Consider the following 15476-nt stretch of genomic DNA (forward strand, 5'->3'; position numbering starts at 1 on the left):
GTTGTGAATTGTGCTGATTGCAGGCACTGCTCTGGGTTCTTATTAGCTAGTCAAGCCATGCAATTTCTACCAACCATTTTATATTATATTCTATTGCATTATGTTGTGCAATTCCTACTACCATGATGCAAACATTAATATAATGAAATACGACAATAAAACTTATTCTGTATCAGCATAGAAAGTACACATGGATTTTAGAATTTTTTTTAAAAGGCAATAAAGCTGTGAACACTTCGTCATACTGACACAAGAAGAAAAGTGAGTTAATTGTATAGAAAAGAAACTGAGGAACCAAAACAAAGTGGAAAGAAAAAAAAACACAAAGATAATCCAGTAAAGAGGAGGTTATGGAACTGTGTGCCTGTGTCTGCATGCTCATGTACAAAGACTTAAGCTATAAAAGAACCCAGCTGTATGCAACAAAAGTAAAACAATCACAGGACAGAAATAATAACAACATATGAAATGGCAAGTGGTAATGTTCTAAAACATCAGTATTAAAGCATCATCTGGGGGAAACTGAGAAAAGAAGATGACAGAATGGGGAAAAAATATGCAAATAAATTATAAAAGAAAGAAAGTGCCTGCACACCATGTGACATTTTAGTTGCATAACTCTCGATTTGAACTGCATCATATGAAAGGAAACATGTACTTTGCTTCAGTTTATTTTTAATTACTATTATTTAGCTAGTATAGACAGGATAAGACTTTTCAGAGAGGAATTATTATTTTTTTACTGAGACAAATGTTATAAATTATGGAAGCCTTCAATAAAAATATGTACACACTCCTACAAATGCAAAATTTCTTTTTTTCCTCTAATAACAGCAGACTAATAAACTTTCAAAGGACACAGATTATCCATACAGGGAGACCTGGCAGCCCTCTAATGTCTTGGTTACAGTTACCTCAGCCAGAGATGGAGAAGAAAAGCCTTTACACTGATTGCATGGCTCATGCAATCCATTTGAGGATTTGACCAGTAATCTGTAAATCAATAACTTAGTTCTCAAATATAGGTCCAACCAACACATGAAAAAGAGAGACCCAAACTCTCACTTTAGTTTTCTGGTGTTACACTGCAATGTTATGTAATTTTCTGTCATTTCAGGATTATAAGGTGGTTCATAAGTCAAATACTCAATTTTTAACACTGAACTGTACCTTTTGCATTATTTTGCATAAAAATTTGTAATGTTAACATACAAGCAATTAAAAGAGTTCAGTCTTTTGTGAAGATTTAGCATACAGATTTATTTTTTTATTTCAGTGCAAAATTGTAAGTACTTGTATTATAAATGGGTCTGTACATTTTATATTACTCTTACAAGCTACTTACAGCATGTACATAATGACACCTAAGCTCCAAATGTCACACTGTTGGCTGTAGTCACAGGCACTGATAACTTCACGGGCTGCCAACCAAGCAGAAAAAAATAGTATTAATAATACAAAAAAAACTTTTAAATGCTTAAACACAAAGCATGAAGAATGTGCTGATGTGGTATAATTTATTCCCATATGTAAAGAGGAACCAACAGCAGATGTTTAAATGAATAATGTACAGACCTTAACAATTCATGCTGATGCATCCTCACTTTTATCATTTAGTTGTTAAGGGGGTGGTGACATTGTGACATTAGCTGTATGATTAAACTTAGTATTCTCTTTCCCCACAATAAGTTATTAAAGCAGTATTCATAACACATTGACTTAAAGTACTGCAAAACACCATACCAACTTTTCTTTTTATACCAGATATGAGTGTAGCACATAAGAACACAGGGTTTCTGCAAAACACAAGAGCCTCTGTTTGCACATAGTAGCTTGAATATATCATAATCAATGCCAAAATATTCTAAAATGGAACTTTTCAAATATATTTATTTATATCATAGACTAAAAATTCATAAATTATAATGTATTCACCAATCACTTTATATTCTTTCAGTCACATGTCAAAAAGATGCTGCTTGGGGGCCATCTAAGTGATATTTTATCTTTTATATAATGGGAAAAGTGGTTGTGAGTTCACAGCAAAATCTATGGTCTTCACTTCCAGAATCAATGGAGATGACACAGCCACAGTAAGGAACAGAAGATAAAAACCCCCATGCAATAGAAGAGTAGATTGACAGAGACTATTTTATTTGGTGTTGTCCCACGAAATCAAAAAGCTTGGTTAACTATCATCTCAGTTGCTTATGTTTTAGGTAGGTACCAAGCTTCAGATATCTAATCATTATGTCAACTTAAAAGGGTTAACTTAATGGTTTAATAATACCACAACTGGTAAAACAAGACTTCAAAGGAGATTCTTACCATTAACATTACCAAACTGGCCAAAACCTACAGTATCATCTCATTTTTAGTTGATTGTTTTGACAACATTTTAAACCAGCAGTAATTCATGCTATTCACATTCTGGGGAAACTTACAAAAGTTTGTAAGCTGGTATATGTATCCTACAGAAAATAAAAATTATAGAATCAGGAAATTGCTATTACTTTTATATTTTTTTCTTATTAATTAATAAACCAGTCTGGTTAATTTCCAGAAGTCTCACACACAAAAAGGAAGCATACAAAATATGGAAATAGGAACAAAATGAAAACATAAGCATTGAGAGGTAAAAACAGCAAGGAAAAATAAGGAGCAACTAACAAGGGACATAACTAAAAATGAAATGATCTATAAGTATACAAGTTGTAGGAAGACAGTGAATAAAGAGGCTGGTACTGTATTCAACCAAGATGCAATTGATAGATGATACTCAGAAGGCAAATGTATTTAATGTCTTCTTACATCAATCTTAGCCAAAATGTCAACTGCAAGCAGCGGATAGCACAATCAATATCAATGACACAGGGGCAAGACCTCAGTTCTTTACAGAGAAGCAAAAGATTAGCAAGTACTTAGGCTGGAAATTTTAAAATCAGCCATAACCGATGAAATTCATTCTAGAGTACTTTAAAAACTGACAAGACTTTTCAGAGCTATTAGTGGTTCAAAAACTATTAGTGGAAGGCAAGTAAAATACTTGAAAACTGAAAAAGGCAATCATGGTACCTATCCGTAAGAGGGTGGAAAAGCTGGCAGCAAAGAATTACAGATGCATCCCATTAATTCTAATTCCCAGGAAAATACTGGAAATAATAAGCACCTAGAAGAAAACAAAGAGGTAAGTAACAGCCATTATGCACCTGTCATGAACAAATCTCCATGTTGCACAGGTTGACAGGCTTCGGGGTTAGAGGAGGAACACTAAGTATCTTATGTCTCTATTTTAGCAAGGCTTTTGATACCATTTCATGAAACGTTTTTCATAATACTGTCTACATTAAAATATCACAGGAACAATGCACATATGCTTATAAAAAATGTTTCTCAGAAAGTAGTTGCAACTTGTTCATTGTCAAAGTGGAAGTCTGCACCAAGGGATGTTTTGTAGGTGCCTGTCCTAGGCATGATACCATTATAATTGATGACCTGTCTGATCCAAGAGAGAACATGCTCATTAAATCTGAAGACAACATCAAGCCAGGAATGACTGTAAGTATATTGAAAGACAAGCTCAGAACACAAACACAAGAAGAGCTGGTCAGGCAGCAGCTCCAGGACTGTTGTGAATCACGAACTGAACGTGAGTTAACAGTTCCAGTGCTACCAGACAATGCCTGTGCAAGGCAGGATTAGCCTAATACAGCCACTCTGGTAAAATCTCCTTGTGCATCCCTGCCCTTCCTGAGGAGGCCAAGGCCAACACTCCTCCTCTTGTCTGGGTTAGAAGCCTGTTCAAATCTGCCAGGTGAAAAACAAGCTAATGGCCTGATTCCCAGCACTTACCTCTTGTTCTCTTATCTGGACTTCAGAGTCCTTAAATAAATTGCAAAAAGACAGTCATCGCCTGTGTTTTATATGCAAGTCTAAGGTCTGCAGTACACTCAAAACTGTCCTTCCACTCAGCCCATCACTGGTAAGGCTTCAACTAGATATTGTGCTCAGTTTTAGATACTCCCATTTTAGCATAATAGGTATCAAATGAAGCATGGCGAGTCAATCACAAGATCAGAAATGCAGGACAAGGCTGGAAAAATTCATCCTGTTTAGTCTGAAGAACAAGAGACCAGGGGAGAATTGTGATATCAGATTGCTGAAAATAGGAAGGTGGCTACCTGCTCTTCATATCCATGATGGACAGGGTGAGAAATAAGAGTCTGAAAATGTGAAGTGCAGTTCTGCTCTTTTCTTTAGTCCCACACATTGGCTCCCACCACCCCCCTCAGGTCAGCTCCAGCAATTATGTGACTGCAGATGGGTTAACTGAAAATTTATAATGAAAAAAAGTTATAAGATCTTGTCCTGTAGGTATAACTTTAAGCTGATTGTCAAACTGAAGGTTCAGGGCAGACAGGAGTAAAAATTTCTAGGAGGATAATGAAACATCAGAATAGAGTGCCTGGGAAGATTACAGAGTCTCCATTACTTGGAGGTCTTTAAATACACTTTACACAAAAAGTCATCAGAAATTACTTAAGCACAGCTGCTTCTTACTTTGGACAGAGAAACAAATCAAATGACTTAAGGTCCCTTCCAGTGTTGAACTTCTATCTTTCTGTCACGATTAGTAAATCAGAAAGTAATTTCATCCCATGCCACCCCCTTACTTAAAGAAGTATTTAATACTAGTAGTGTATCGTCAATAGAAATGTCAGAAAGACTACTCATCTTCCTTCAAAAAGGTTTTTTTTTTTCTTCATTCTGTTATAAGCAAGGTGTAAAATGCACTGCTGGTATATACTATCTAGGAAAACAACTTTATAGAATTAAAAAATGAATGCTATATTGGATATGAAGTATATTAGAGTATGCAGTATGGATCAGAAAGGAGTACAAATCTTTATATTCTGGGATGCAAGGCATCAATTGCCTAAATAGGCAAGGAAAAAACTCTGAAAAGCATGCGTTTTGGACAGGCTATGTGGTAATTATCTGGTTTTGTGGGTTTTTTCAACACCAAATAATAATCAGTGTTATACACTGGCATAAACAAATTGTTTGGATGGGAATTGTCTAAGAAAAGAACTGGCTTAGAATTTAATCCTGTTGTTTAACAGGAGATTCCTAAAAGTTTCTGCAGCACATCAGAAGTTACAAATTAGGTTTATGTAACCAGAGGGAGTCGCTGTGATTCAGGTAGCAGTGTTGGCTTCAAAAACACCCAGCAACAGAGAAAAAGCTGACTTGGTAGCAATGGAATGTGTTACTTGCACTGAACTTAGCAATAATATAAGGTAGACTGAGGCAGTTTGAAGACAACATCATGTAGAATGGAAATGCAGAGTGGGTGTTATCTGCATGGAGGGCATGGTAAAGCTCATGAGAAAATAAGAAATGAGTTCTGCATATCATCTAAGAGGTTGCAATGAATACTTGATGAGCTACATCTAAGATCTGATCAAAGTCTTCCCTAACTCAGGCAGCAGGTATTGGTCACAGAGCTCCCTGCACAGCACAGTCTGTCCCTGTGGGCACCCTGGGGACATCCAGTCAGCTGGAGTCGCTGTTTGTCCTCGCTGCAGGGACCTGCTTGCTTGTCTGCTTTAGGAACTGGGTAGTGAGTGGGGTGACAGCATCCCCTCCATCGGCTGACCCAGGCGGTGGTTGGTGGTCCGCAGCTGGTGTGGAACGGTTGTACCTCCTTTCCCATGAGCAGTTGAGAAATATGGAGTTCTTCCATCTATCTTATGCAGATGGGGAGTTCAAAAGAATTCTTTACCTTCCAATAAAACCAGTTTTTTGAATCTCTGATTACCTCTGGCCACCAATGGCTCGTTTGCAAAAACCACACGCATTTGATTTCAGATTCTTTGGTCAGTAATGTCTCCTGTCAACTTTGTCGAAGTTTTAAGTAGCCACGAACCTTCCAAGGCAGGCTTAAAGGATGGAACAATCTTAAATATTGTTCTATTTCTTAACCAATGAACAATTTCAGAAGTTTGGAACTTCCAGAATAGCAAGGGAAAGAAGGAACGTGTCTAGGCAAACATACTCCAGGGCTGATTTGAAATAAATCATTGCTTGTTTTCTTCAGAACCTCATTTATCTATATGAGCAAGGTATGATCACTTTAAGGATTTTTTTATATTGACCTCGAATTATGGTTATTTAAAAAAAAAATAATAATAATTTTTTTAAAAAGCCTTTTTTAGCAGTGGCTTCCAAAATTATTTTTTCCCCTAATAAGACCATTTAGTAGCTTATTTCAAAAGCTGCTAATAGGTATCAAAGTCAGGTCTCCCAGTAATACCTGGATATTAAAACCAGTTGTTGAAGCAGAACTGCTATAATTGTCATCTTACCTTTATGTTTAATCTCATTTCATTTGCCTCATTGATGTCACTGCTTTTAACTAAAATGTTTTCTAGTTTTAGCTCTCTGTGAACAATATCTGCCAAGAGAGAGTCAGAACTAAAATGTTATCAGTTGCAGTGAAGATATGCTGACAGAAATGTTTTAAACTCTTACGATTGAGTAATTTCTTTGAGCAATTCCAGTGCATTTTACTTTGAACTACTGGAAGCCTAATGAAAAGCATCTTTGCCATTTCACCCAGGGAGTGATATAAGTATGTCAGATTTTCAAATCTCATTCCTCTGCACAGTCCTGTAAACAAAGGAAAAAGTTCATATTGGTTCAGTCTTTAATATTGGTTGAATATCTCACATCATTTTTTTTTAAAAAATAGAGTTTATATTGTATAATTATCCAGTTTGCACATATTTTTATACCTGGAGTTCATTTTCATATCCAAAACCAGCAGATGCTTTTTGCCTTTCCAATGAGTACACAGAAGAAACAAGGCTCTAACCAAGGAACCATTCCATAACCATATATATCTCTACTGGTAAAGAAAAAGAAAAAGTAAATAAAGAATTCCTGGAAGTAGCATTCTGTAACAGACAGACTCAGAATTTCTGTGTAAAAAAATCCAGAATTGTTCACAATCCTACACTATCAACCAATTTTAAATTTTTGGCTGGATCAGTTAAATCTGTTATGGACTGTGTGGAATTTAAATGCTTCTGTGTGGCAGATGAAAACACTGGGGTTTACTGAATCCTAAATGCAACATATACTGTACACTTAACAACTAAAAAAATAATGTTATAATGGAAAGCAATTGCAAGTTAGGAAATAAGAATACTTATTATTATCCATAAACGGTACAGAAACAGAAATAAAAATGGTAGAAGTTATTGCACATGTAAAACAAATAAGGTTCTAAAAAAACCATTCATGTAACATATTTTGCTTTTTCTTTACCAGACTGCCTTTATACTGTGAAATAAATAATAGATAAGAATAGGAATCAGTAACTGTTGTTAAATGTATGAACACTCAAAATCAATGAACATATGGGTGAGATAGAAGAACTAATTAGCTTTTTTGTGAAGATACACTATCGCTGAAGCAAGACTCTGAATGATGTGTCTTGTCTCATTTTCTGTAAAATGTCCTTTACTACAAATAATGTTTTCAAGTTGTCCATCCTCACACAGCGCCATTACAAGATACATCTGCTAATATCAATCAAGAGAGATTGTAATGATTTTGTTATTTCTGAGTTTAGTTTCTTTTAATGTAATAACAATATATATAATTAAGAGCAGTGCGACAGCTGCAGTGATGACCTAGAACACCAATACAATCAGTATTTTATGAATAAAACACAATTGAGCTGCTGCAAATATTGCCAGTGCTTACTACAACAAACTCTCAAGCTTTCAAAACACATACATTTTAAAAATGTATAAAAATACAAAATAAGCAGCAAGTATAGCTTTATCATAAAGCCATTCAATGCATCATCAATAGCTTTTACACAAAGCCTAAGAATGTACCAACATTTGAAAAAAATATAAAATACAACTTTTCAGCAACTAGGAATGAAAACTACAATACAGTACTCAGATGAGAATTCTGACCAATTCAATACCCCCCAAACACTTAGAGCTGACAGCAAATGTCATTTTACATCTGTTATTGCAATATTTATAATATTGTGCCGCCCTTATAAAGTCCTGAGATCTTTTCTGTGCAGCTCACCAATGACACCTTTCCAACAAGTAATACAGTAAGTTAAAGACAAAATAGTAGTAATTTAACCTCAAAAAATGAGATTTCCACCATTCTTTGGCTTTATAACAATTACTGAAAGAACAAACATCTATAAAAATTTGAAAGACTACTTAGTGACTGATGTTCCCCCTGGTTAGAAAAGCTACAGACACACAAGAGGAGCCCTTTCCTTATAGAGCCCTACAGCAAATGAGCACAGGAAAGAAATAACACTGTAATTTTCATGTTGACTGTATTTAATCATTGTTGCAATGGTTCTGAAAAGAATAGAATAGGGAATAAATAAATAGGAGAATTGACGAATTAAGACATGAAAACCTAGGCTGCAGTAATTGTCTGTGCCTATCAGAGACCAGCCAACAAAGCAGGTTTAGACAGGTACTTCCTATGACATAAGCTGGTTCTGTCCTCTTTTGAAATTCTGGTTTATATTTCTGGCAAGAGTGGCTCATCAGGAATTTGGAGGAAAATAAAATATTAATATTTTCATGATGTTTTGGTCAAGAGCTGTAAGATTTTTGTCAGATTACAAAATTGTTAAATAAGATATATGATGAGTTACCATGGGATGGGGGTGGTTCTTTTGTTTGTTTGTTTCTCGGTCTACCAACACTAGTGAGGCAACTAATGAAATCTTACCTTTGGTGTCTCAAACATCTCTTCTAAGTGTATTATATTATCATAGTTCACTCTCTTTAAGATGCTCATTCCTCATTCAAGTAGCTTCATGGCAGAACTTCCACCCCTAGTTATTGATGGGAAACACATTTTAGAAACATAGCAATATTATTTTTTTCAACAACAATTTAATTTTTTAAAAGCTATTGAATGTATTCAATAAATTAATAGGTCTTACATCCTGAAATATTTCTACCAAGTAAATCCTAGCATCCCACAAGATTGTTGCCATTGATCTAATAAATCTGGCCTGTAACACCTTACAGTTTTAAATGCACAATTCCGTGAAATGCCCTGTAAGCCTTCAAGTTTGGGTCGTGTGAAAATTATTGTGATTGTGTACAACCATTTTCACACTATCAAAACACACCATAGACCTATGAAACAAAAATAAAAATGACTTTACTTATATGGAAAAGGTGACGTTTAATAAGCACCTAACACCAACACAAAATAAAGATGTTGGGGCAATGGAGTTAAACAAAATACAATTATTCACATTGGAAGCTGGCAAGGTCAGTGGAGATAATACCCATGATCTCACAAATATTTGAAGAAGACCAAATGAGCAAAAAATTATTTTACAGAGCACCAAGCATCTTACTACCCACCAGAAACATGATGGATTTTAGGGAGGTATAAAGGAGGTGAAACAATCCAGTCTACCCTATATGAGGGTATCCCATTTAAATGTAATCATACCCAGGATTGCCACAGCTGCCCTGTGCTAAAGTGCAGTATTTTTCCAACTTATTAAATAAACCACAATTTAAAAGAATTTATGGTTGCAAATTATCAGTTTGAAAAGTTTAGAATATCAAGAGGAACAAAATAATGTATCTGAGTTTTCACCCGGTAAATTGAGAGTCTCAGGATTCATCAGGCAGCCATAAAACTCTAGGCGTAAATTTGTACCGCTGTATTCATACTGATTTGTGAATGCAAAGCTTTGTCTTCCTAATTTATACCTTACTTTATTTTTAAAAATTAAAACAAATGCTTTAAAAAGAAACACCTTCCAAATGCATATATTCTTTGATCAGATCTAGACAGTTTGGAATCTAATATACAAACACCTTTTCAGTGATTCTTTCATGAAGGAATAACAACCCTAACTTACATAGTTAGACAAACTCACGCTGTTTCTAGTTTCTGTGACAGGGGAAAAGACTAAGACCCAAAATTCTATCTTAAAAATGAAAATAAACATCTACATAGGTGAAAAAAAGAAAGTCTGCATCTAATATGACATCTTGGTGCTCAAACAGATATTGGAAAAAAAAAAATCATTGGATCAGAAGAAAGCTAAGAATGCTTTAAAGAAAATCACCTGTCTACATGATATTTACTTTTTCCCTGTTAACTTTTTGACGGCCCATTTTTTGACTGCAGTCCTGTGTTTTACTCCAATTACAACCACAAGGCTGCCATGTCCTAGTTGTCTTCAAAAAGAATAGATTCAATAAGGAAACAGATAATCATTAAAAAATTACTTCAGCTTTAATAAAGTTTTAACATAATTTATTTATTATCCATTAATTTAAACAAACAAAACTTTGCAATAAAATGCTTAAAATGTTTTTCATAGCAGAGAAGCATTCTGATTTTTTAACAAAAGTATTTACCATTTTCCTACTGACTCTGTTTCAGTCTTCATGCATCTTAGCCAAAGTTTTAAGCCCAGCAACTTGTAGAGTTCAGTATGAGTTTTCCACTCCACTTTGCAAAGCACCATGAGTTGTCACCTTACTAACCACAGTCCTGGAGTGGTAACAAGTAAGGTGCAATTTTGAAATATTAAGAACCATGTGGTCAGTGTGAAAATAAATTGCCAGCATATTTTTAACTTAGTACAACAACACGAGTACAAACACGACTTCAGAAACAAAACACTTACAAATTATAGTTTGTGGTAAGATTGAGGTTCAGAATTCAGCTTCTCTGTGTCAATGTCTGAGCACAGAGCATGTTGACCACAATTCAACACCCTCAGCAACCACTCTGTGACTTTGCTGCTGGTACCCAGACCCCTGCCAGGGTCAGGTGGGACTCCTGACTCCACCACCCAAGCTGTCTCAGTCACCTCACCCATCTAAATAACCTCACCCCATCACTGGCAATAGCCTGGAATTCCATAAAATTCCCACATGCTTTCTGGAAAATTCCCCTTCTGCTTTTTATGAGTACCCATCTCAAAATGTGCTTTGTAAGAATTTACTTCATTCTTTCTAGGAATGCACTCTGTTAGTTTCCAGGCATATCCCTCTGCTTTCTAGGGATTAACATTCAGCTCTCTAGGAAACTTTCCACATGTCCACAATTTTACAGATTATTTTGGGGAATTCCCCTTTTTCTTTATAGGACTTTTCATGAGCTTTCTGGGAATTCACACCCCAGCTTTCCAGGAATTTCAAGTGTGATCTCTAGACTATCCCCCGTTGGCTGTCTGGGAATTCTGTGGGTGCTTTGTACCTTTGCAGGTGTTCTACGCACACATGCCACCCTGCTCTCCTCCTTTTTCTACCTTCCACTTTCTAGGCTTCCCCCTGTGCTTTCCAGGAATACCCTCTCAACTTTCTAGGCATTCCCACTTTCCTTTTCAGTAAATCCCTCCATTGTTCTGCAAGTGTTTCCTCCTATGTGCTTCTGACAAAATCCCCTTTATCTTTCCAGGAATTCTGTTCCTACTTTCCAGGAATTTACCTTGTGCTTCCTAGGAAATTCCCCTGCAGCTTCCCATTTTCCCACATGCTTTCCACAAATTCCCACCAATCAAATGGTTTCTAACAGCTCCTCCCACTGCTTTCTATGCATTCCCCCTACTGATTTCCAGAAATTTCTCATGTGCTTTCTATGAAACTCCTTTTGGCTGCTTTCTACAAAATTTTCCATTCACTTTTCCCAGGAGGCTTTTCGTATGTTTACAAAGAAATCTCACCTCTACTTTGTAGGAACCATCCCCACTGGTCTCCAGGAACTACTCTCATGACTTCCAGGACAGACCCTCCCCATTTTCTAGGGAATCTCTCCTCTGCTTTCCAGAATTTTACCTTGTGCTTTCTAGGAAACTCCACATGCTTTCTAGGAAGTGTCCCCATTGTTTTGTAGGAATTTTCCCCTTTATTTTTCACATCTTTATCTCAGGTACCTGAAATTGGTTCCAAAATGTTTTTTCATGAGTAGAACACTTTCTCTTAGCCAGAGGTACTACAAAAGTTGTGAAGGGAACAAGAGGAAGAAGCAAATTCTTAAGTGGTAGCAGCTGATGAAATAATCTGCAGAAGATGGAAATCCAACACAGAGCAATGCTTGTGCTTGGCTTTCCTCATCCACTGCTGAACCCACTGACTTCTCCAGTCAGCCTGGGGTAATAATGACCCTGCTAGCAATTCAGCTACCGAGACAGAGAGTGGATAGCCACTGTATAAATGCTAGCGGTAAATAAAACAAAACAAACAAACAAAAAAAAAACACCTTCCATTATGCCTATAGCCTGGGAATTGCAAAAACTGTCTGTACTAGAGAATTTGCATATTGAAAACTGTTCTTAATAAAGTGGCACTCCCTGAATGCAATACCAAAAATAACAAGCATGTTTCACATAAAAAGAGTGTCATTTAATCAAACATTCTCATGTATTTTCATTAAATTCCTATGAGATCTGAAAGGGGATAGTGTTTAGACACCAGCAATGAAATAGCAAACTAGAGAGCTACCACAAGTTCAGTTGCTAGGGGTAATAAAGATCCAATATAATCTGGTATTGCTCTTGTAGTATCACAAATATCTATGGCAACACATCTCTAACTTCCTTGTTGAGACTTCTTATGTCCTTCTACTAACCATATAATTCACAAAAGCAAATAAATGGTTGTAAATTCAGACATGACTAGTTTAGGATGATAGCTACTTTATACACATGTATATGAATATAAAGAAATGTATACATGGAAATACTACTTGGAAGGGGGCCCATTCATGTTAGTATTCAAAATTATGGATTTTATTCTGAAATTTCAGCTTCAGAGCTTCTTTCCATTTTCTTTTCAGATATGTGTATTATAGAGAACTCCTCCAACAAAAGCTTTTAAAGTTTTCAACTGAACAATTTTAGAGCCTACAATATTAAAGGAGGCATTATTATACAAGATACATATGTCTCCATCAATGTGTTAACTACTGCAGGAATGAGAGTAAAAGAGACTTTGTATTTCAATAAGAATGAACTATGGAGGAATTAAAGACAATCAACTTAAAATCCAGCTTCTGCCTAAATTTTTTCACTTTCTGTCATTAGTATAGTATTAACGCTTACAGACTATTATACAGCTGAATAGTATCACATTTCAGAGACATCACAGGTACAGTGGGTAGAAGGAAAACCAGAAAATTGCCCACTGCGTACAAACTCTGTCAACTAAAACAAAAGCTTGATTGATTTTCAAAATATGATGAGCATGCAAATTCCATTAGCTTCAACTGAATGTGTGCATTCCCAGTATTTCTAACAATCAAGTTAGTTGTACTTAAAGTACCATTCAACAGAGCTTTAAAGCATGTGACCTCAGGGGTCAATTCGTCAGGGGCTGAGCCAACAAATAAACCAAATTCAGAAAAGAATGAGCATGTATTCACTGACCACAGGATGGATTAACTAATTAGGTATCACCTGATTATTTCTGACATGGATTTAATAGAGTTTTACTCACTCCTTTGTTGTTTTTCCTACATAGTTACTCAGACCTAAATCCTTAGACTAATTTATAACTTTACAAACGATAAACACACACTAACATCTGTTATGCTACTTGTAGAACTAATAAGACTTTTAGAGCATGCATTTCTTCACCAGTTTATACAGTGGTAAGGAAATATATCTGTTATATTTGCAGACAAACCTTCTCCATGAATTGATCCAATCTCAAGAATTAAGGCATGATATCACCAGATAAATATCTCTAGAAACCACTACACTATTTAAAAACATTACATAGTTCATTCCATTTGTTATATTACCTTGAGGTAAAACAACAATGCTAAATGTCTAAAAAAAATAAACGTTTTTTAAAGTTCAGCATCGTAAGTTCATTCAGCACATCTTCCAATGACCTGAATCTTTTAAACAGTGAAAAGCTTCTGCTGTGAATTTCCCATCTTTCCTACCTGGTGTAACTACCCCTCTGCATTTTTGTGAATTTCTTGGAATCCAGAACTTTCTATAAATATCAAAAATAATGTCAAGTTGTCATTAGGTGCAAGAGTCCAAAAACATTCTCTGTGGTAGAGATATTCCTCTATTACAGAATGCTTTAAATAATTAATTGAGAAATATAATCCTCGCTTTGCTTCAGAGAAATGAGCAAAAGTGACTGTAGAATATGAAGCAATACCTTATTTTGAATACAAATTTCAAAAATCCATCGCAAAGAAAGACACCTCCAATGGCAGTTTGCTTACCTCCTCTACATGAGCTGGACCTTTCGAAGGTGAGGCTATTTGTTACCCTCTCAGTCCCTGGCTACTTGGCTGGATGCCTCTGCTATTGCACCTCCAGAAGATGTGGGACCTTTGCTGCAATGGAGGCAAAAAAATACAACCTTGCTTGGTTCAAACATGGCCGAGCATGTGGCACATGTTATGGTCTTCCCCTTACTACTTTCAGCCATCTGTTCAGTCTTAGATAGACTCTCCCCAAATCAAATAAAAGCACTGAGACTGGTAGGAACTTGTCCACTGCTTGAAGAAGCAGAATAAAACCTGAGAGATGAAGGGGCCAGTGGAACACAAAAGCCTTGTATTCCAACTGCAGCTGTCTGCCACACTGACAAGGAAGTAGATTGGCATAGCACAGTACATTGGTTTGTACATCAGATCTGAAAAAAAATAATAATATATATATATATAGAGAGAGAGAGAGAGTCAAAAATGATACTTCAGCTTGCCTATCTTGTTTATGCAAGCAGATTGCTGGTTGCATTTAGAAGTGGAATTTAAAAAAAATATATATTTTTTTTTTCCACATGACAGTTCAAAACTATAAAAGATTTTTCCTTCAAAGCAAATGGTATACAACACATTTTTAGATTATTTCAAAATACTTCGTTAAACCTGGGAAGTTGTAGATCTAGGTTGTCAAATTAAAATGAACTTTTGCTTCTAACTGGCACAATGTGAGGCCATACTTAGCAGTACTGCCAACACAGTGATAACGAAAGCAAGTATTCCTGGTACTCTTGTAATTCCCCTGGAGAGCTATTGATTTGCACATGATTCCTCAAAGTCTACTTCTCTTAAAAAAGAAGCTGTACAAAAAGGCTCAGAATGAGTTAAAAAGCACTAAAGAAGCATTCTTATCTGAACATTTTCAGGCAAGAAGGCTAGAGCTCAGTTCCTCCATAGAGGAGAACTGAGAAGAAGCAATACTTCAAAGTGCCAGGGGATAAGCAAGGGAACCATTAACCACCTTTAACTCTTGGAAAACCATCAAGTTGAAGATGCTCAACTTTATAAAAGAGAGTTGTTCTTGTGTTGCAGGTGGGCAGCATGAGTGAGGCACTGAAAACTACCTTTAAGTGCTGATACTGGTTCACCTCTGGTATCACCAAGCACCGGGTCCCTGTGCTGAAGCAGTTTCTGCCCTGCTCAGCTGT

General features: G+C 36.0%; 1 protein-coding gene across 1 annotated transcript; it reads right to left on the bottom strand.

The window, feature by feature from the left end:
* Positions 1 to 1341: 1341 nt before the first annotated feature.
* Positions 1342 to 14492, bottom strand: STK33 (serine/threonine kinase 33; the record flags this gene model as incomplete). Its single annotated transcript, XM_082059240.1, is given in 8 exon segments — positions 1342 to 1421; positions 5660 to 5750; positions 6369 to 6457; positions 7451 to 7589; positions 8788 to 8859; positions 8863 to 8893; positions 13990 to 14042; positions 14349 to 14492. Coding segments are annotated over 8 exon segments (699 nt in total).
* Positions 14493 to 15476: the final 984 nt, after the last annotated feature.

The sequence above is a fragment of the Streptopelia decaocto genome (assembly GCF_964273445.1).
Source record: "Streptopelia decaocto genome assembly, chromosome: 7".
Lineage (NCBI taxonomy): Eukaryota > Metazoa > Chordata > Aves > Columbiformes > Columbidae > Streptopelia > Streptopelia decaocto.